The sequence below is a fragment of the Oryzias latipes genome, chromosome 19 (genome assembly GCF_002234675.1).
Source record: "Oryzias latipes chromosome 19, ASM223467v1".
Lineage (NCBI taxonomy): Eukaryota > Metazoa > Chordata > Actinopteri > Beloniformes > Adrianichthyidae > Oryzias > Oryzias latipes.
In genome coordinates, this window is record NC_019877.2 from 11,281,233 (window position 1) to 11,302,616 (window position 21,384).

General features: G+C 36.5%; 2 protein-coding genes across 4 annotated transcripts; one reads left to right on the plus strand and one right to left on the minus strand.

Annotated features, from left to right (window-relative positions):
* Positions 1-7,883: 7,883 nt before the first annotated feature.
* Positions 7,884-14,709, minus strand: LOC101162162 (carbohydrate sulfotransferase 3). Of its 2 annotated transcripts, none has more exons than XM_004080432.4 (3): positions 14,205-14,709; positions 10,675-10,890; positions 7,884-10,563 (listed from the first exon to the last, which is right to left on the minus strand). In XM_004080432.4, the coding sequence occupies exons 2-3, from the start codon at positions 10,752-10,754 to the stop codon at positions 9,345-9,347; spliced, it is 1,299 nt and encodes a 432-aa protein (XP_004080480.1). In that variant the 5' UTR covers positions 10,755-10,890; positions 14,205-14,709; the 3' UTR covers positions 7,884-9,344. The 2 variants fall into 2 exon arrangements, with proteins under 2 accessions (XP_004080480.1, XP_020567580.1); XM_020711921.2 differs by lacking the exon at positions 14,205-14,709 and adding an exon at positions 12,096-14,001.
* Positions 14,710-15,035: 326 nt separating this feature from the next.
* On the plus strand, positions 15,036-19,218 carry ghitm (growth hormone inducible transmembrane protein). Of its 2 annotated transcripts, XM_004080433.3 has the most exons (9): positions 15,036-15,166; positions 15,490-15,655; positions 16,042-16,144; positions 16,266-16,377; positions 16,474-16,615; positions 16,703-16,811; positions 17,180-17,368; positions 18,363-18,534; positions 18,621-18,812. In XM_004080433.3, exons 2-9 carry the CDS (start codon positions 15,524-15,526, stop codon positions 18,706-18,708), a joined length of 1,047 nt encoding a protein of 348 aa, XP_004080481.1. In that variant the 5' UTR covers positions 15,036-15,166; positions 15,490-15,523; the 3' UTR covers positions 18,709-18,812. The 2 variants fall into 2 exon arrangements, with proteins under 2 accessions (XP_004080481.1, XP_020567581.1); XM_020711922.1 differs by lacking the exon at positions 15,036-15,166 and having other exon boundaries at positions 15,524-15,655; positions 18,621-19,218.
* Positions 19,219-21,384: the final 2,166 nt, after the last annotated feature.

Below are 21,384 nucleotides of genomic sequence, written 5' to 3' on the forward strand. Positions count from 1 at the left end.
AATTTTTAAGATATTCCAAGATTTTGCAGGATTTTTGCTCCATTAAAATACATAGGGAATTCTTGTGCTTAACCTTTTTTACAGGTTTTCACCTTTTTTAACCATTTTACTTTTAAAATGTTGAGCTCTTTCAGCTCAGTTCAGCCATTTCTTTTACAAATTAAGCTTTCATTCAGCAATACAGCATTCAACCCTGCATTTTCTTCTGGAAATGCAGCTCCTTCTAGTTGGTTGAATGCTGTAAAGCATTCAACCCTTTGTTTTCCTGTTTCTCTTTATTTATTATTATTTATACTATCTTCCGCCGTTTTTTGACACTTAACTACTTCTACAATTTTTAACCTATTCTTACCATTCAACTTTTAAAATGTTCAGCTCTTTCAGCTTATTATTGCTATGACTTTTGGTACTTCTAATCCTTGTACTTTTTAAGATATTCCAGTTTTTCCGGGAATTTTTGCCCTATTAAAATGCATTGGAAAGTTATGGTGCAAGAGGTTCCCGGATCGACACCCGGTTCGGACACTTGAAATTTTTCTACCATTCACCTTTTTAAATGTTCAACTCTTTCAACTTATTACAGATATTACTTTTGGTCATTCAAATCATTAAAATTTTTAAGATATTCCAGGATTTTGCAGGATTTTTGCTCCATTAAAATACATAGGGAATTCTTGTGCTTAACCTTTTTTACAGGTTTTCACCTTTTTTAACCATTTTACTTTTAAAATTTTGAGCTCTTTCAGCTCAGTTCAGCCATTTCTTTTACAAATTAAGCTTTCTTTCAGCAATACAGCATTCAACCCTGCATTTTCTTCTGGAAATGCAGCTCCTTCTAGTTTATTATTATCGTATCTTATAGTATCTTCCGCCGTTTTTTGGCGCTTAACTCCTTCTACAATTTTTAACCCATTTTAACCATTCAACTTTTAAAATGTTCAGCTCTTTCAGCTTATTCCTGCTATGACTTTTGGTTTTTCAAATCCTTTTACTTTTTAAGATATTCCAGTTTTTCCGGGAATTTTTGCCCTATTAAAATACATTGGGAAGTTACGGTGCATGAGGTTCCAGGTTCGACACCCGGTTCGGACGCTTCAAAATTTTCTTCCAACCAACTTTTAAAATGTTCAACTCTTTCAACTTATTACAGTTATTACTTTTGGTCATTCAAATCATTGAACTTTTTAAGATATTCCAGGATTTACCAGGAATTTTGCTCCATTAAATTACATAGGGAATTCTTGTGCTTAACCTCTTTTACAGGTTTTCACCTATATTAACCATTTTACTTTTAAAATGTTGAGCTCTTTCAGCTCAATTCAGCCATTTCTTTTACAAATTAAGCTTTCTTTCAGCAATACAGCATTCAACCCTGCATTTTCTTCTGGAAATGCAGCTCCTTCTAGTTTATTATTATCGTATCTTATAGTATCTTCCGCCGTTTTTTGGCGTTTAACTACTTCTACAATTTTTAACCTATTTTAACCATTCTACTATTAAAATGTTCATCTCTTTCATCTTATTTCTGCTATGACTTTTGGTTTTTCAAATCCTTTTACTTTTTAAGATATTCCAGGTTTTCCGGGAATTTTTGCTCCATTGAAATACATGGAGAATTGTTCGTTCAGAAGTTCACAGTTAAACTCCTTCTACAATTTTTCACCTATTTTAACCGTTCGACTATGAAAATGTTCAGCTCTTTCATCTTATTCTAGCTATGACATTTTGGTCCTTCAAATCTTTGAACTTTTCCAGATATTCCCGGATATTCCCAGATTTTCCAATGTTTTTGCTCCATTGGCCACACCTTTGCTTCTTTAAACAATTGTAACTTTAACATTCTTTTGGCTAGAGACACCGTTCAAATATTGAAATGTTCACAAGGTTTTGGACTTCAACATAAGGTTCAAAATTATTATGGGATGGCAACACCACCTACAGTTTGGCGGCCATTTTGTGCCAAAATGTGAGGCAATTTTAAACTTCTTCAAACTTTCACCTATTTTTACCATTCTACTATTAAAATGTTCAACCCTTTCAGCTTATTCCTTTCAGCTACGACTTTTAGTCTTTCAAATCTTTGAACTTTTCAAGATATTCCAAGATTTTCCAGGATTTTCCAAGATTTTTGCTTCATTTAAATACATGGAGAATCCTTGAAAACCTTTGTTGCTTTCAAGCATTATAACTTTAACATGCTTTCAGCTAGAGGCACCGTTCAAACATTGAAATGCTCACAAGGCTTTGGACTTCAACATACGTTTTGAAATTATTATGGGATGGCAACACCACCTACTGTTTGGTGGGCATTTTTTGACAAAATCTGAAGCAAATGTTGCAATAAATTTCATCCATGGCTGTAACTGAACATATTGAAATTCACTGGATCTGGACATATAAGGAATGTGGGCGTGGTTAGCAAACAAAGCTCGTTGCTAAGGACGTCCAAAAGTTTACTTTTTCCGATTCATCTGAAACCGACGTTGATTTGTTCCTCATCTCCAGGCGACCCAAACATAAAATGGTTGCTATGGAGATAAAATCAATAGAAAAGCCGCCATTTTGAAAAGAGTGGATTTTCTATCAACTTAGAACATGTAGCTTTTACCAATATAATACTCTCAAACAACGTGTTTTTTTGGAGTCAGTTGATGATGCTGATGCTAGCACCTTTAGCCATTTTAGCATCATCTTCAAATTTTCAACCGTACATCCATTTTTTCAACAATTTCAACTTTCATGCTTAACTCCGTCTACAAATTTTGATCCGTTTTGGTCATTTTACTTTTACAATGTTCACCTCTGACTTTTGGTGCTTTAATTTTCGAAAATATTCCAGGAAATTTCAGCCATTTTTTCAACAATTACAGCTTTCATGCTTAACTCCTTCTACAATGTTTGACCTATTTTAGACATTCTACTTTTACAATGTTCAGCTTTTTCATCATATTTCTGCTTTCATTCAGCAATACAGCATTCAACCCTGCATTTTCTTCTGGAAATGCAGCTCCTTCTAGTTTTTGTGGCTTTTCGAGGCTCATTTTACAACGAGAATGTGGAATTGTAAAAAGCTGAAAAAACGGCTTTTCGTTACATCATAAGAGATTTGGTTTGGTTTTTTTTTCTCCTCTTTCTCTTTCTGTGTCTCTACACAACATCCTACCCCCAGTCAATGCTCTTCTCCTCCATCCACTCTGGTCCTTAAGATAAACAAAAAAAAAAGATTACCGTAATTAAAATAAATAGACAATAAAGGGATCAGATAATTTAGCTTAAAAGTGCCAAGTAGTCATTTTCATCTCTACTGTTCAAGCACAGGGACACTTGGCCACTTGTGCTGTTGGCTGAGCTGCTCGTCCAGAGGGTTTTAAAAAAGAGGAAATGGTGCCTTTTAATCAACTGTGGATGAATTTGACCAAAAGTCCAGACTTATGTGGAGAAGTACGGGCATTGTTGATCTGCTAATCTGGAACACACAGGAAGATGGAAGGACCTAAACCTGAGAAGAAACTCAGCATTCTAGAAATCGTTATAAAGTCATGCTTAAAAATTTTAGTTTCAATACAACAAAAAGTTCATTAAAGTGTTGTGATCAAATTAAATTTTTATATCCATTGCAGAACAATATTAAGAGGACTTAAAAAAAATACAGTGAAGGAAATAAGTATTGGAGCCCTTGCTGATTTTGCATGTTTGCCTACTTAAAAAGAAATTGGCAGTCTGTCAGTCATCCTAATGGTAGGTTCATTTGAACAGTATGAGAAAATCACTAAAAGAAATATCACTGAAATCAAATTAAAAAAATTAACATAAATCTAAATTTCATTGAGAGAAATAAGTATTTGAACCCACTTGCCAGACAGACTTTGTTGCAAAACCCTTAAAATCAAGCACCAAATTCAGATGTTTCTTGTAGTTGATGATCAAGTTTCTGCACAAATCAGGAGGAATTTTGGTCCACTCTTTCTTTCCATATGACTTCTAAATTATTCAGATTAGGTGGCTGTCACTTGTCCACACTGAACTTCAGCTCTCCCCAAAGGTTTTCTATAAGATTGAGGTCCAGAGACTGGCTGGTTCACTACATGTTCTTGATATGCTTCTTCTTAATGCCTTGGTTTCCTTGGCTTCATGTTTTGGGTCATAATCCTGTTGGAAGACCCATCCACAAACGATTTTAAGCCTCCTGATGCAGGGAAGGAGGTTCTCAGTTGTCACCTTAACCCATAGCTTCTTGCTGAGGGTTTTGTAGTTCATTCCAGTCTTGTGCAGGTCTACAATCTTCTTCTTTAGGTCCACTGAAAAGTCTTTCGTCCTTCCCAGGTTGAAGTGTCTGACTGACTCACTGACTCTGATTCTATGGACGGTTGTCTTTCCTACAGGTGATTAGTTCAAACAGGTTTCTTCAATTCAGATAGCAGGTTGTTTCGGAGACTCTAACTAGTCAGTTTGAACCAGAAATCTTCAAGGTTACAGGGGTTCAAATACTTATTTCTCTCAAATAAAATGCTTAATACATATTTTTAAAGTTGATTTTTACCATGAGGATGGCAAACTGTTATTATAAGTGGGCAAACCTAAAAAATCAGCAAATACTTATTTCTTCCGCCAATATGTGTTGTGTGTAAAAACCCCTAGGTAAAAACAATTAATTTATTAAGCTATAATATTATTTTAAGTTGATTATAGACGAGGATTGATAATTTAATGGAAAGATTCCTCATTATTTTTTAGCTTCTGTAGTTATTCACAACTTTCTGTGTGACTTTAAAAGCTTTTCAAGAATCTAGTTTGTTAGATAGTTTGAGCTCTCTGCATCTTTAGCTACGTGGTTACATTGTCACCACATCATTGTGCCTCCAGGAAGACACAAATAAGCACACATTTCCTGTCAGACTTTCGTTTTGTCATGACTTACTCCTTGAAAACAACACTTCTAAAATGGAAAATTATTAACTAAAATATATTTAGATAAAAGCATTAACCCAAAGGATGCAGCAACCTAAAATCTAGTTGCTTAATCTGCATTTCTGAAGTATTCAGTGACTCTGCACAATGAAATGGCAGCTAACTTCTCCATGTGAAATGAGTGGGCAGATAAATGTCATGTTCTACGAGGATGTCTGTTAGTAGCAGAACACCAGCAAAGAACGGCTTAAACACAAGCTGTTTAGAGTGCATGTGAAGGAAACTCTACATATACAACCTCAGTTTCCTCAAGCCTCATGTATGTCATATCCTGCAAACTAAAAGCAGAAAGGTTCATAAAAGAAGGAGGTTTTAACTAAAAAAATCAAAAGTTGTTTTCATCTCTTCTATGAAACATTTTTCATTTTAGTTTAGAAGATTTACAACCAGTTAAAAACCAATACACCAGTTTTCTACAACATGGTTTGTTCACATATCTCTTCATTTTCTCTGTCTTCTCTTGTCTGTGCCACGCCTCATACTGTCACTTCATTTTGAGTGCAGCTTTATGAATTACATCACTTAGTGAGAGATCATTTGCAGAGTACTTCTGATTTATTTCCTCTACTCATTCATGATCATCTTCTACGGCAGCGTAAGCTTTACATGAATCTCAGAAACATTTCTGAATTACCTCAATTTTGTGTCTGTTTATTACAGATCATGCAGCAGGCTTTCATTCAGAATTCCTGGTATGGGCTGCTTAGTGTATTTCAATCCCATCCTGGTTGATGTGGTAAAGCATCATTTAAGAGAGGAGGAGGGTGTGGTTACCTAAATGCCCTCATTTTACAGCTGAGGAGGGGGGCTGAGTAGGCTTTAATTCAGTGGAAAGTGGTGATTCTATATTTGCCCCAACCCAGCTGTGACTCCACCCTCCACACGTCCCACATAAAGACACCTCAGTGAAAAAGTTTATGAATACTGAACCCTTTTCTCAGTACGTTTGGATTCAGATACCCAAGCCCTTGCTGAACTTTGTGTGAGGATAAAGGTACCAAGCTAACCAGATCATGATCTGTGATTATGCTTGAAACCATTGACAGTTTACAAAAGAGGTGCTGTGCTGGAGTATGTGAGAGCAGAGTGGATTCATGCTTTTGACAAAAAAAGTTAAGGTTTTATGCAAACTATATAGGGCATTTCTGTATGCGGGTGGGGTCAGGTGGACAAAAATGACTTAGACCACATTATATGTAAAATTTGAGTAATTGCTAGGTTGGCAGACTTAAATAGCTGGGCTAGTGGTAAACATACTGGCAGTCGGGGCAGCTGCCTCTGCAGTATCCCTCCATCCTGCTGCCAACGAAACAAACCAAGGCATTGTGCTGAAAGCTCAATACTTGGTATTATTTAAAAAAAGCAGAAGTAAATATATTTGTAAATTTTAAAAAAAGTATTTTTTGTTTAAATCTCTTTTTTGTTTTTGTTTTCAGTTTAAAGCTTTTTTTCTATGACAGTTGCATCAATTTTTTTTGACATTGCCAAACTGGCCCCTATTGATTGTTGAATACCATAAAAAATATTTAAGGCAAAAAACAATGAGAGGAATGCTGCTGTCTCAAGTGATTTCCTTATTTTGCAGCATCGATTTGACTTTCATTTTCTATAAAATGGAAACCTATAATGTCTTTTCTGAGCACTATCCATCTTGTAAAAGTAACAGAATAAACCAACACTATACAGTAGATTTAAATGGAAACATCACCAGTTTTGTTTATTTAATCTGGATTAGATTAGGTTTAACCTATGATTGTGACTGCAAATGAGAAAATTCAAATGTTTGACAGTAGTATGAGGCTCTTGGCCATCAGGCTCACAAATCTAAGACAAGAAAAACGTTGTTTTAAGCAAATAGTCTGTAAAGTCATTTTCAAGGGAGTTTTTTGGTCCAGCACTCCTCTTTACTAATATAGTTTTCTTGCACTTGGCAGAAAATCCTTCCTCTGACACATGTGTAAACCTTGTGCCATCCTAGGCACTTTAACAACTTTAACATTGGGAGTGGAGTCATCTAATCCCTACAAGACAGTGCGCTAAACCTTTTTTCTTCACTAATTTGTGATCTTCACTGGTGTCCATGGATTACATGAAATCCTCTTCACCTTTATCCACCCTTGTCATGGTAGGCATAACACACCAATGTAAGGATCGGGTCATCTGGACCCCATAGGATAGCACAAGGGTTAAAGAAATATATGTCATGAATGAATGATATATAAATCAAAATTGCCCAAAATAGTAACTTACCAGATGTTTTGCACAAGGAAACTGTCAACCAACATGACAAGGAGCTTTAATTATCAGCCCGAAGGTCCAATCAAACCATAATAATAAATATATGATATTAACTTTATGTTTTACCCTGAAATTATTTAATGCATAACCAGCAGAAAAGTATAGGAATAAAAAAGTGTAATTTAATTTAGCTTTAACAGTTTTATTTATTTATTTATTTTTTGGTAAATCTGCACTGCAAACCCTTTTTATTCATGAGTATCTCTTGTTAACGCAATGTCTCTTTTGTAAAGATGTAGCACAATAAAAACTGTAGAAATATACCATTAGCAGAACTATTTTAAAGCCATGTTTAAGCATTTGATTCTTATCTCTATTCTTGTAGATGTAGCTAACTTTGAAAATGTATTTTGAGACTATATCATTAAGGTCAATGGTTTAGTGTTTTATTAAGACCACTGAGCTAATTTCTTTATCTGAGTGAAGCTAAATGCAATGTTTATGCATTGTTTTGACAGGTTTTTGTTTACCTGCAAACATTTGAGTCCTCACAAAACCATGGAGTTTCTATTATTCAAAATAAATAAATAAAAATAACATTTGGGGATGTATTGCCCCAAATGCAACACTTTCCCGCCTTAACTGTGAACTGTCTTAAAAAATTAGAGGCTTAAGGGTTTATGTAAAGGTAGATTTATTGTGGCTCACCCAAAAACAAAAATATTGAGCGTTTTTATAGCTGTAATTTTAGGGACTCACATCTCCATTCTGGAAAACCACAATAGAGATCTACAAGCAAACTTTGAAAAATTCCTGCAAACCAGCTGCAGTTGGAATGTTGGCATACAGTAGCGGTGACAGATAAGTAACAGAACCTCACAGTCTTTAAAAACACTTAAAAAAAAAGATTTTTCATTCATTTACAATCAATGGCACTTAACAAGGTAGAACAACAACAAAAAATACTCTAGCGGAGTGTGATAGAACTGAAAAAGAGAAAAAAAATAAAAGTAAATTACCATAGACTGAAGTAGATTGATAATCTCCAATGTCATCTGTAGGATTTTAGATGGCCCAGATGATACCTAAAATGGTGCAGCCATGTTGAATTGAGTTCAAAACCTGAGCAAATAGTAGTGAGACCTTTGTTGGATCCAAAGATTGATTCACCCTTCCAGCCTGTCAGAAAAGTATGGGTGTGGGCAAATGTGAGCTAGGATATAATTGTGAGTGCTTATTGAAAGCATAAATAAATAAACACTGTTTTAATGAATAATAAAAATAAAGCAATAAACATCAGAAACTTTTTTACGTGTCAGATTGACCCAGAAACACCAAATGTGGCAGTTTCCCAAATGACCACTGGAGGCTGGTTATTAGGAGGAAGCAATTCACACACCAATGGTAAAAGTCAGACTTCCCCAAAACCCGATTTAGCTCTTATTTCTTCATAATTTTTTTTTCTTTTTTTGGGGCATAAAACTTTTTGCTTAATTGGTTTGTATGTGTGTTTGTGTGAGGGGTAGAGGGGTTGTACATAATTAGGGTTTTAGGTGACAGAAAGGGTAGGCAATGTGTAGCTCCAACAAAGCTCTCACTTTACCGGACCAGCTAAACTCCAGTTGATAATGCCACACCACTTCAGTTTTTGGTTAATGACTGGTCTATATGGTCAAGTCTATGGACGTTACTATACCCCCAATACCCAGAAAATTGCCAAATGACCTGTTTTAATTTTCCCATTCAGCCATACGTATTGTTAAACAAATTTAAGTTCTTTGAGACACTATTAAATTTGGTAAAACTGGAGTTAGTTGATGAAGAGAAGCAAAATGACATTAGGATTGCCATGTACCAGTTATATAAACCCAACAGTATTCAGAATTCAAAGTCAGCCAGGCCTGCAGATATCAGATGGATATTTTAGTTTTCACTGCCATTTCATCAACATTTATAGCAAATTCCAAAAAAATAATTCTCATAAAACCGTATTAAATAGTAAAATGTTTTGAATAGAAAACTGTCAAAATGATAGAAATATGTATTAGTATAAAATCTCAATAAATAATACTTTATTGCAAGAATAGTTTTCAATTCCGACCTTTGCCTTTGTCCTTTAAGTTTGTTTTTGGCCGAATCTAAAAAATATTAAACCTTCTGTCCTCAATTAAACTAATGGACTTGTCTTTGAGCATTTTTTCGCTGCTTACAAATTTATATCCAAAAAGCTTCAGAGTTGGTCCGCATACTCTCTGTACAACCTGAGCTATTTTAAATGGCAGATTGAACCTCCATTTCTCTACTTGTTCAGAAGAGTTTTTCTGTGTAGAGTAGACTCCGCCAGCCTCCTTTGACGCATGAGTGTTCCTCAGAATCCAGGATTTCACCTGAGAAGTGAAGGGGATCCCTGAAAACTTGTACATCTCTGTTGCTTTTCTCATTGGGAATCGAGCAATGTCTTCATACCGCACCAGCATGTAACGGCCCCGCAGCCATGGTGGCTGCTTCAGGCCAACTTCAGCAGAAAGTCTGATGTTGTCACAGTTTCCTTTAAGCTTTCGCACTTCATCATCATCAATAGGTATTCTCCCACCCGTAGCCCACTCTTTCCAGTTCTTGTATTTGTTTGCAAAAGCTATCATGCGTGATGCCAAAACAGCTCGAGGATCCCGAACCAACTGAATGAATTTCATGTCAAGACGAGGGTCTTCGGCCAGAGAACGGAGATTCTCAAGTTGGCGCACCCTTACAGACTTGATGACCTTGTGATCTTTCTGTTGGCAAGACTTGGATGCCATGGTCAGGTTCAAAGGCCCACAGCGTCTGGTTCTGCAGTGATAGCGCTCAAAGACGCCTTTTATGAACGGGCTGCAGACGGACTCTTCACACAGAGAACTGCTGGACTCCCTGCGAAAAAGCGCTGTGGTGATGTGGTCTACAGGGAGGGGCTCAATGAAGCTTTCCAGGAGGGAGAAGTCACACAGAAAGAGCTGCTGAAGAACTTCTCGGTACGCCTTTGCTGCAGCCGTGGCATTGGTACCGCCAGTGTCCAAGGTTAGCATCTTTTCAACATGCCAGAGAGGCTCAAACAGGTAAAACATGTTCTCGCCTTGCTGGTTAAAAAACTCACCCACAAAGGAAGAACCTGTCCTGGTGGTAGCTAACAAGAGAATGTGCTTCTTTGTCCTTCTCGTCCTATCTCGGACCACAGTGTGGTCCTCCAGGCGCCGCTTCATGAGCATGAAGTCCTTGCCAAGTGAAGTGAAGGTTGCATTGTACTTCAGCAGAATATTGACAAAGGCACTGGGCTGTAGAGGGGTTTGGGGGGTCTGCTTTACGATGAGCTTATCTGACACTCTAAGAAAACAGAGAAACAGTTTTATCATCTTTAAAAGTAAAAATAAATTCATGTTATTTAGCCTGACATTTGTTCTCATGAAAAAACTGTTGACATTTAGATGTACATACCTTGAGAGGATCTTGTTTTCTTTTTCAATTATTACAAGAGTCACAAAGAAGACAACGAGTATGGTGTACTTGATCCTCATTCTTGGATGCGGTTGATTTTTTATATAGCTTTAAAGGCTTTCTCTTGGTAGATTCTCCCAGTCTTGCAGATCTCCAAATACCTCGTCAAAGAGGCTTCCAGTTTATGGCATTCTCTGTTAAAGCCTTCGCCTCATCCTGTCAAATGAAATAAACACAACGCGACAGTTACACAATTTGCAAATTTGAAAAGCTGGAAGTGATGTAGCACTTTTCCTTAACACTTCTGTTACAGAAATGTTTAGTGCTTTTGTCAAATATGAGTCATAAAAAGGAAGTAGACCGTACTGATAAACAAAACTGCTTCGTGATACTGTCATGTACAACTTCTTAACACCACCACTGCTTCTCCTTTTCTTTTAAAGATGTTTTAGATATATCTTTTAAAATGAACTTTTTTTGGTAAAATAAATGTGAAAGTTAGAAACTGCATTTAATAGAAAAAGAAAAAAGATAGTTGTTAAAAATATCTTAATTTCAGTCATCCTTGCAATGAGGAAGCTCTTGTTATCATTAGGTGCACCAGTGCATTTCAGGAACCTGCCCACCCAACATGCTAGACTGGGTTTGGGTGTACACAGAGACAGACATTTGGTTGCTAGTATGTGTATAAAGTACAGCCGAGAGAGCAAAGGGAGGCTTGACTGACAGAGTGCAATCAAGCTCAATTGTACTAATTAAACTGTAATCCAACAACTCCAAAACGACTTGCCACAAAACCCCAATGTAATCTAGCTTGAAGTGATGCTCTCCACCCTCTCACCCCTACCCTGCAGATGTAAGCAGCTTGGCGGTCTGGTGTCCAAACTGCCAGCTGCTCTTCTTATCAACGCTTGGGAGATAACTTGAGCAGAGGCCATTACTGACTCGGGATACTTCTGTCTCTGTAACATGAGAGTGTGACTGACGGATGGTCATGTGCTGAGAGGTATAAATATGAAGTGGTAAAACTGAAAAAGGGAAGCCAGCTTGTCACAGACGCATACATTGTGGTGCCTTTGAGGCTGGGGGCTATCCAGAACTGAGACAAGTGTGCAGAAGATAGGCAGTTGGCCGTCAACTACAGATAAGGGTGGATGTATTTGGGAAAAGATTACAGTTTTTAAAAAAAAGATGAATAGCAGCTTGACCTGACTTAAAAAAGCTGCCTATGAGTGATCAGGTCAATAACACAGCAAAACTCTGAGACCGTCTCCACATAAAAGAAATTTACAAATTTCTGACATACTGCTGTTGGTCATTAGTAGAATCACATGCACCTCCCAAGCCTCTTCACTCAACAAACTCCAGTCTTTTAAAGGATGAATCAGACTATTATTATAAAGGAAGGCCCAATGAATGACCTTTAGTGGATGTATCCTCACGAGGAGTCCAGAATTAGCACGATGTTGCCACCACTGTTTAGGCCAGTTTGGGTACAGGATCAGCTCAAAAAGACTGCAGTCTGAACACAAGGAATGGTTGGAGACCGTGTGTGAAATTCTCACAGTAAGAACAGGATGTTTGTAACGGCAGCAGAGCGTGGAAGAGCCTGTGCACTGAAAAGGTGAACAGCCAGCACTCCCAGGCACATTTGCACTGGAAGGGAAAGTCATCCCCCTGCTGCACCACACTGCCACATGCCACAAAGACGAGGGGGCTCTGCCCACACCACTCCCCTTTTTGGGGATGATATGGCACAACATAAACGGCGAGGTCGTTGACACATCACACTTTTTATGCGTTTCACTAAAAGAGGATACAAGCAAAGGAAGAAAAGCCTCAATGAGGATTCAAACCAGAAACATTTCACCTCCATGTTGACAATCCTAAGCACTTCCCATATATTTTATTTAATATAATATAACATAATATATATATTTATATTCCACATCAACAGTTTGTCAAGAAAATAAGTCATCTGGTGTTTTGTCATTTATAAAGTAAATTAGTAGCACACCAATTATCTCTGCTTATTGCATCTGCTGTTGGAAAAGAAAAAGAAAAGGAACTCACGAGAAGTGACATTCATGAATGTTCACAAACCACTGAGGCATATGACACATTTGATCATCTGCTCACAAAAAAAAAAGAAAAAAACGCCACTGCACCATTTATCATCTTGTTACAACTGCTTTTAATAGCTGCTTCTTATTTAATGTAAATCTCATGAAAAGACAAATTACACCCTCGCCAGCCAAGCACAAAGACGCATTTAAATACACTGGACTTTCATGTACACTCTGGTGCAGCACGGAAGCTGTATGAAAGATTTTCTTCATACATCAAAAGAGATCATTAAGAAAAAAACAAAAATTGAATAATTAGCTGAAATAACTCTTTTCTAAAGTTTAATGATTAAGCTTGTAGTATTTACACAGACTATTTAAAAAACAAAAAATAACTAAAGTTCTAAACTTTAGCATTAGTGGGCTACTTTGGCATCAGTGGTTGTCAACGTCGACCCCATAGCTCAATACTGTTCAACCTTATTTGTGTATGAGCAGTGTTGTTATTTCCAAATGGCAATGCATTACTGATTACTTGCTAATGTTAGTTAAAAACAATCCTTTACTTTATAGTATGACAGAAGTATATATGACTTGTGTACCACTTTTAAGGCACTTCCTGTGTAACAGCTATGGAAGCAGAATATAAAATCTGAAGTGAAAGATTTACTGCACTGGATTTGACATTTAGATGAGGACGACACGGCTCAATAATGATAGCTAATAATATATTTTATTTTAGTAAAGTGAAAGCATGGCATGCACAACTGAAAACGCAACCCTCATACCAAGTCACTTTAGTCCATAAGTACAGAGTAAAAATGTAACATAAAATATAACTCAAAATGCAAATGGGAAATTAATTACATAACTTTTTTTACACTAAAAGTTTTTCACTTGATTTACTAGTGTAATTAGTTTTAAAACTACCTAAGATAACCTTCTTTTAACAACTACTGGTAATTGTAAAGACATTTTGACTTCTAGTATAGACACATAGACATTTAAAGATCTCTTTTTAAGGCTACACAAAAAAAATGTTAAAAAAGACAAGACAAGGTTTACATGTAGAGAAACAGCTTCCGTCTCCCAGGGGTCAACGCGCAAAACAGAGGAATGTAGCGTTCAGATACCAAATGTACTATAGAACATTACAATACGTCAACAGAGTGGGTTTTTTTATCCTAACAAAAACATGCACGTCAATGCCAAAACGAAATAAATGCAGAGAAATGTAAACTTTTAAACCAGATGATTAGTTATCTGAAGGGGTTCAAATTAAACCACCATGCTGGCATGTTTTTATGTATTACCTATAATAACAGTTACACGTGTACTATTCCAACAACTTTCATTTATATAAATTTACGCATCAACCACGTGTCAATCAATGTTGGTCTAATGCTATAGCGCTCAATGATAAACTGTGCACGTTGAACATCTTTGTTTCTATTTATTACCAACCATTATGATGAGCTGCAGGTCTGTACTCCGAGTCGCGCTTCACTTGTTCAGCCTCTTCTCACAGTACAACTCCAGAAAGAGACGACTTCCATTACTTCTCCGTTTACTCACTTGCGCGTGACGAAAAAAAAAAGAAAAACGAACGGATACAGCACAAGTCGCAAGACAAGTTTTAATAAATGATACATGTGGGACAAGTAGAAGCATATTGAGTTAGCTGCAGATTAGGACGGCGGCCAAATGAATGACAAGTCTTTTCAACAGCTCAGTGACTCTCACGAGAAACTTTGGTGCAGAGGAGCGGAGCCTGAAGCGGGAGGTACGATGACAGAGTCCAGAGACTGACAGAGTCTGCTGATGTAATATGCATTTTAGATCATTTAACATACTGTACATAACACGACAGTAAATCCAAGTTTGGTTCTAGATCTTAAAACCAAGGAAAGTGTTGATTTTAACCTCGATTTTAGATTTCAGGGGACTTTGATACAACTTTTGAAAAGAGGACTAGTACTCCACCTAGTGGACAAAGGCATCACGTGCACATGAGAATAAATATGACGGAACACAACAATAATAGATTATTTTAAGATAATAAAAAAGTGTCTTTTTCTTTAAAACAAAAAAATATCTTTACAATAGTATCATCAAAAAGCGTATTTTGTATTAATATCGTAATCATTTTTCTTCTACATGAAATAATTCAAAATCCAGTATTATTTTTATTATTTGTTTCTACCTTCAAAAATATTTAAATAATAAGATAACTAAAACTTTATGTGTGGCTTTTTGAATTGATTACAAAAGAGAAATAAATTCTGAACTACATTTCCCACCAAACACGTCGCATGCAGATGACGTAACAATCGAGAATTTTCACGAAGGGTAAGGTTGCTTGCAAAACAGTTGCGTCAGAAACTTGCGCATTTCGGACTAGGAAGGTGAAGGAAAAGGGTTTCGTTGTAAGTGCTGTTTATACACCTGGTAAACTTTGCTATGTTTGTTTTACTAATGACAGTTTCGTGTTAATTCAGTTACTATGTATGAGTAATGGCTCTAAGTAATGGCTCTCTAAGTCGTTGGTAGACGTTGCTAATTCCTTGACGCACTTACGTCGTTGCCTTTCTGTACCTGAAAACTAGTTATAGTTATTCATCATGCTTTTATTTTATTTTATGAGGGAAATCATGTTTGATATGTTAATTTTTTCACCCGAATGTTGTTTATTGTGGGCTAAGTGGAGCCACTGTTTGCGTTTGAAATCAAAATTTCGCTTGTCTTTCAGACCAAGCTAGCTTAAATTCAAAAAAGAGACAAACATGTTGGTGGCTAGGCTGACTTGCTTAAAGAGTCTCCCGCTCGTCGGGCTCCGTCCTGTGCTGACCCAAAGCTCTTCATCCTTGAGGGCACCCACATGGAAGGCCTGCCCGCCCCTTCTCATGCCGCAGCAGGTACGGAAAAGCCTTGAAGGAGGCGAATATGTTTGCTAATATCATAGTCTTTTGTTTTGTTTAATTTTCTGTGATACATAAATCAGTTTAAAAACGGGGAATTTGTTTATTCAAACTTTTATTTAGACCATTATTATGTTCCACATGAATAGTCAATATCAAAGGGTAGTACATAAAACAGAAATAAAGCAAACAAAAAAGAAAACACGTAACAATTCTGAAGTAATCAAGATACAAGTTAAAACTGAGATGTCTGTAATGTAAAAGCAAATTGCTAAAGAATTTCATATCAGAAAATATGCTTTATTATTATTATGGTTTTTTTTTGTTTTTTACAATTTATTAAATTGAATTTAGTCATGTTATTGTTTCATTTATTTTCACAGGGTTTTTCCTCACGGGCTAGGTTTGGGTTCCGCCGTGTGAAAACTGCAAAGGATCAAATTAAAGAAGCAGCTTTTGAGCCAGCAACAGATACAGCCATCAAAAGTAAACATGTTTTTGTTGTTATTCCAGTCAGGAATGATTAAAAATAACATTTTGGTGTTGAATAATAATTCACTGATTGTGTATATTTCTTTTTTATTTTATTATTATTTTTTTTTTCAAGTTGACAGCATGGGAAGGATCATTCTTGCAGGAGGTGCAGCAGTAGGTCTTGGAGCTCTGTGCTATTATGGACTGGGCATGTCCAATGAAATTGGTGCCCTTGAGAAATCTATGTTAGTATATTTTTCCTTGTTACCTTTACAGTTTTGTACTCACTAGCTAACTATGGTAGAAAAAACCATCTAAATGGACATTTTATCTTTGTGTAGGATCTGGCCTCAGTACGTGAAGGACAGAATCCACTCCACCTACATGTACTTTGCAGGCAGCGTTGGACTAACGGCTCTGTCAGCAGTTGCTGTGAGCAGGACACCAGCACTAATGGGTCTAATGATGAAAGGATCATGGCTTGTAAGTTTTGCTACTTGAAAACAATGCATTTTCTTTTAAATAAAAAGTATTTTAAGTGATTTTGATTATTCCTTTATCTTTTACCAGGCAATTGGAGCAACTTTTGCTGCAATGATTGGTGCGGGAATGTTGGTTAGGTCCATTTCATATGAGCACAGCCCAATGCCCAAACATCTTGCTTGGATGCTCCATGCAGGTGAGGATAGAATTCCATTTTTCCCACTCAGCCCCTTTCCCACTTCACTCTTGAAACCATTTGAAGCCAAAGGACTGAGCAGAACACTTAAAACAAAAAAAGAACCTTTCAGTGCTCCGTGACATTTCTGTTCATTTCATCATCCTGAAGTTAGAAAGAAATATAGTTTATTGCTGCACAACTTTTACCATGTCACATTGTTTAATGTCTTACAGTAAAAGGTTAATGTAGTTAGTTGTATTTGTGCTATGTGTCAAATATGTACCGGTAATATCAAATCAGTCATGTAGTTCCACAGCAGAAACACCAGAGGGCGCTCAAACACGGACTTTAGATATTGGATTGACGTGTGGTGTGTTCATCCTCAGGTGTGATGGGCGCTGTCATTGCTCCACTGACCCTCCTTGGAGGGCCTCTGATGATGAGGGCTGCCTGGTATACAGCTGGTATTGTGGGAGGACTGTCTACTGTGGCCATGTGTGCCCCCAGTGAGAAGTTCCTCAACATGGGAGGGCCGCTGGCTGTTGGCTTTGGGGTGGTGTTTGCCTCATCTCTGGGTTAGTATTGGTCATTTTCAAGTATCTGTCAAAGAAGTGAGATTATAACAGGAATGGTTACAGCACTTGTGTTGCTTTAACTGGTCTCTTGGGTTTTTTCAGTGTGGTGTTGGCTGTTACACCCTAATGTGTGTATTCTATTTAAAGACTCATGCAGAGTGTGAGAAATGTGCACTCTACCTGTCTCATACACTGGGTCTGCAATAATGTTTTTTTAGAAAACCGTAAAGGAATCTTAGTAAAATCTAACAAAAGCCCAATCTTACACGAGTTTTGGAAAATTCTGTCAGAACTTATGCAAATTTGTGTTTATAGTTGTCTGAGGATCAAAAATATAAGTGTGAAATCGCATCCATTTTAATCAATAGGCTATATGCATTTTCATTGAATTTTTAAGACCATTGAGCATTACTCAAAAAAGCTTTACAGTGTTTCTGTACTTGGTTTCTATGTTTCTCAAAGACTTTCCTCTTTTTTGACAAATGAACTGAGTATAAATTGAGTCTGTGACATTTGAGTTTCACTAGAAGCCATTCAGAAAAATCATTGCAATCTTTTGTACTTTAATGTGACTTAAAACCCTTTTTCATGTCTCTGGAACTCTATTTAAAAATGTTGAGTAGTATGTCTGGTTCTGAGTGAATAAAAGAAGTTAAAGCACCAACAGAAAAATGAAGCTGTCATACAGAAATGTTCACATTGTTTCTAAATTCACATTTGCTCTACATTACTTAGTTGGTGTTGAGCTAAATGCATTTTATGCATGTAAAATGTATGCAACATTTTACAGATTTTACTTCTACATGAATCAGATGAAGTGAGAAATGTCATAGATAATGACGTATCTGTGTGCCAATGTGTGCTTTATCATAGAGTAAACATCAATCATTTTCAGTGTAAAGAACATTGATGAGATTTTCAGGATATAGCCAGCATCTTTTTACTTTTAAATTACACGCATTTAAAGATTTCAAAAAGTTCTGTTTCTCCGTAGGATCCATGTTCCTCCCACCCACTTCTGCGTTCGGAGCAGGCCTGTATTCCGTCGCCGTCTATGGCGGCCTGGTCCTGTTCAGCATGTTCCTCCTTTACGACACACAGAAGGTTATCAAGAAGGCGGAGACCCACCCGCTCTACGGCGTGCAGAAATATGACCCCATCAATGCGTAAGTCACTCTGGAGTTACAACAAACTTTCATGCGGGGTGCTGACTTGTGTTTAAATAATAACGATGTGTGTTTCAACCTTTCAGGTGCATGGGGATCTATATGGACACCCTCAATATTTTCATGAGGCTGGTGATGATTCTGGCTAACGGAGGAGGTGGTAAAAGGAAGTAAACGTCAGGATGGCCTTTCTTTCTTTCCTCAAACCAGAAAAAAACTCATTTGAATTCCTATCAACAAACATCAGGTGTTAAAATGTAAGTGCAAGAAGAATGGTAGATGAAGAAGAAAGCTTCTGGACTGAAGGGGACTGGCACCAGTTATGAGTTAAGAAGACGCACTGAAAAAGAGAGGACACTCACTTGATTTTGGGAGTTCATCGTTTTTACGGCGATGGATGTTTTTGATGAACCTGTCAGTGTCATGTTTCTTGACTCTGGTTTTCTTTTTTTATTTATTGTCATCTGGCATTGAAGTTGAGAAATGTATTGGGTTACACCGCGTGTGTGGACTCTAATATATTTTACACGGGCACCAACTGACTGGGCTGTCGGTTCTAGAAAATTCACCAACGCTGTACTTTTTAACAGACAGTATCAGTGGATTTTGGTTGAGTTAACCTAGAAGAAAAATGTGGTAAATTCAATTCTATGTTTAATAAACAAATAAACAATTCAAACATGATGTCTTTTGTTTTTTTTTAAGTTAAATTGAAGGAGGGTTGTGTGACATGCTTTGTTTCCTTACTAATATATTTTAAATGTCTTTTTCAAGATAAAACAAAACTAGTTTGATAAAACTTTGCTTTATACCAGGTCACTTTATTTCTAGTTGGGTCTTAGTCCTTAACCCTTATTTGCCGTCACAAATTAATCCAACAGAGAGCTACTTACATGTTTAAAAATTTGCTATCCACTCTTAAGGCGGTTTGAAGCAGATTGATACGCCAGCGGGGTGCACCCCGTCCTCCATTTCCCCACAAACAGTCAGTGCGCAGCAGCAGATGACAAAGGCTTAGAGTGCTAATCCTCTTGTCCACCATCTGGCCGCTCCTCTAAAATTAAACCTTCAAACCAGGCCACTTGCAACAGATGCTAACATCTGTAAATAGGTAGGTGTTTGGTTTAAGTGTGTTCACGTGGCATGCGCTCCTGCCAAACTGCTTTTAAACCTCTCGAATGGAGTGTACGAGTCGAACATGTGCGTTTGACAAGCTGTATATGAAAATGACCTAATGTTATTGGATAAAAAGCAGTAATGGATGAGATTGGCAAATGCTTCGGTGGGGAGAGAAGAGCCATCCCAGGAGATGGAAGCTGCCCCTCTGTCGGTCATTTTTTTAGAGTAATGACAAATGTGGCATTTGGATCCAAGCTTTTTACTATTTGGAGGACAGATTCTGAGTATCTGATGGAGAAAAACAAGCTTAGGATATTTGTACATTTGCATATTCTATTCCAATAAAAAACTCAAAAGTTTACAACTGATAGTTTACATAAAAATAATATTTTGCATTTTTTTCAAACTTATAAGTGACACAGCCTTTAAGACGTGGTTTTCAATCAAGAAATTTATTTCTATATTCCAAAAAAACATATTTTCCTATTTACAGTTTAATTGAGCACAAAATAAATGTTCATCTAATTGCAAGAAATCTTCTCTTTTGATATAAAACTGTTTCAGCACATGATAAAAATAATAATTCTGAAAATGTTTGGTTGAAAATGGTTTAAATAAAGGTTGGGTTTTTGGTATATGTTAGCATCATATTTCCACCATATCATCTCTAGTGCTCTTGTCAGGCATTCACACATTTCCTGCTCTCCCTGTGAACAACGGTTATTACACTTCACCAGTGTGTTTGCTATTTTTAGCCCTAAACTTACTTTTGCTGTCATTCCTTGTACTAAAGTGTTGATAAATCCCAATTGCAGCAACATATCCATGACGATCAGTTCGATTACTGAAATGTTTTATAGTACAATTTTTTTTTCTTTGAAACACACTAATTGATTTTTTTCATTAAGTGAATGTCTGCTGATTTTGATCAAATTCACACAAATCCTAGATGTTACCTGAGTTATTGCTCCTTTTAAACACTCTTAACTGAACATTATTTATGTTTTTGTTGTTCTTAAATACATTTTTATGGTTAATATTTCATTAAACCTTTTTTTCCCCAGTAAAAAGTTTCAGTGAATAATTTAATTTGTTATTACTGGACAAAATAAAGGATTTACACATAACGTTGAAAGTTTAGTTCTAATTTTATTGCATCTGTCCAACAGTAAAAATCGGATTTGATATCTAGGAAACATGACATCATGCAACGTAAGTAAACAAAATTAATTACATTTTGTTGCCTAAATTCAAATGGCTCAGTAACCTTAAGTCAGTAGTAGAATTTAAACACAAAAAACACATTAAATTTATTTTATTTATTAATTTTTCTGATGAAATGTTGTGCTTCATGCCTTTTTTCTTTGTTTATTCATATATTGTTTACCTCAAATAACTGACGCTAAGCCAAAAGGTTATTTTTATACCTTTCAGTACAGGAGACGCGCACTCTGCACCTCCACATGAGTCACTGCCGTTAACACACTTCATCGGAGCTTCTGCTGAACGCTAGCATGTCACCAGCTTCCACAAGAACTGGTATTTGAAAAAGGTGGCAAGTCTTTCTCATGGCCAGAGTGAAAATTAGTTTCAAAAATAAAAAAACATGATACTTAATCCTAAACTGTGTTATGTATTTAAAGTGCTTTGATTAATTTTTCTTGTAAATTTCACCAAAAAAACTTTTTTTTAACAGCTTCATGTAGCATAAAAGTCTTTGGTTTTTTTAAG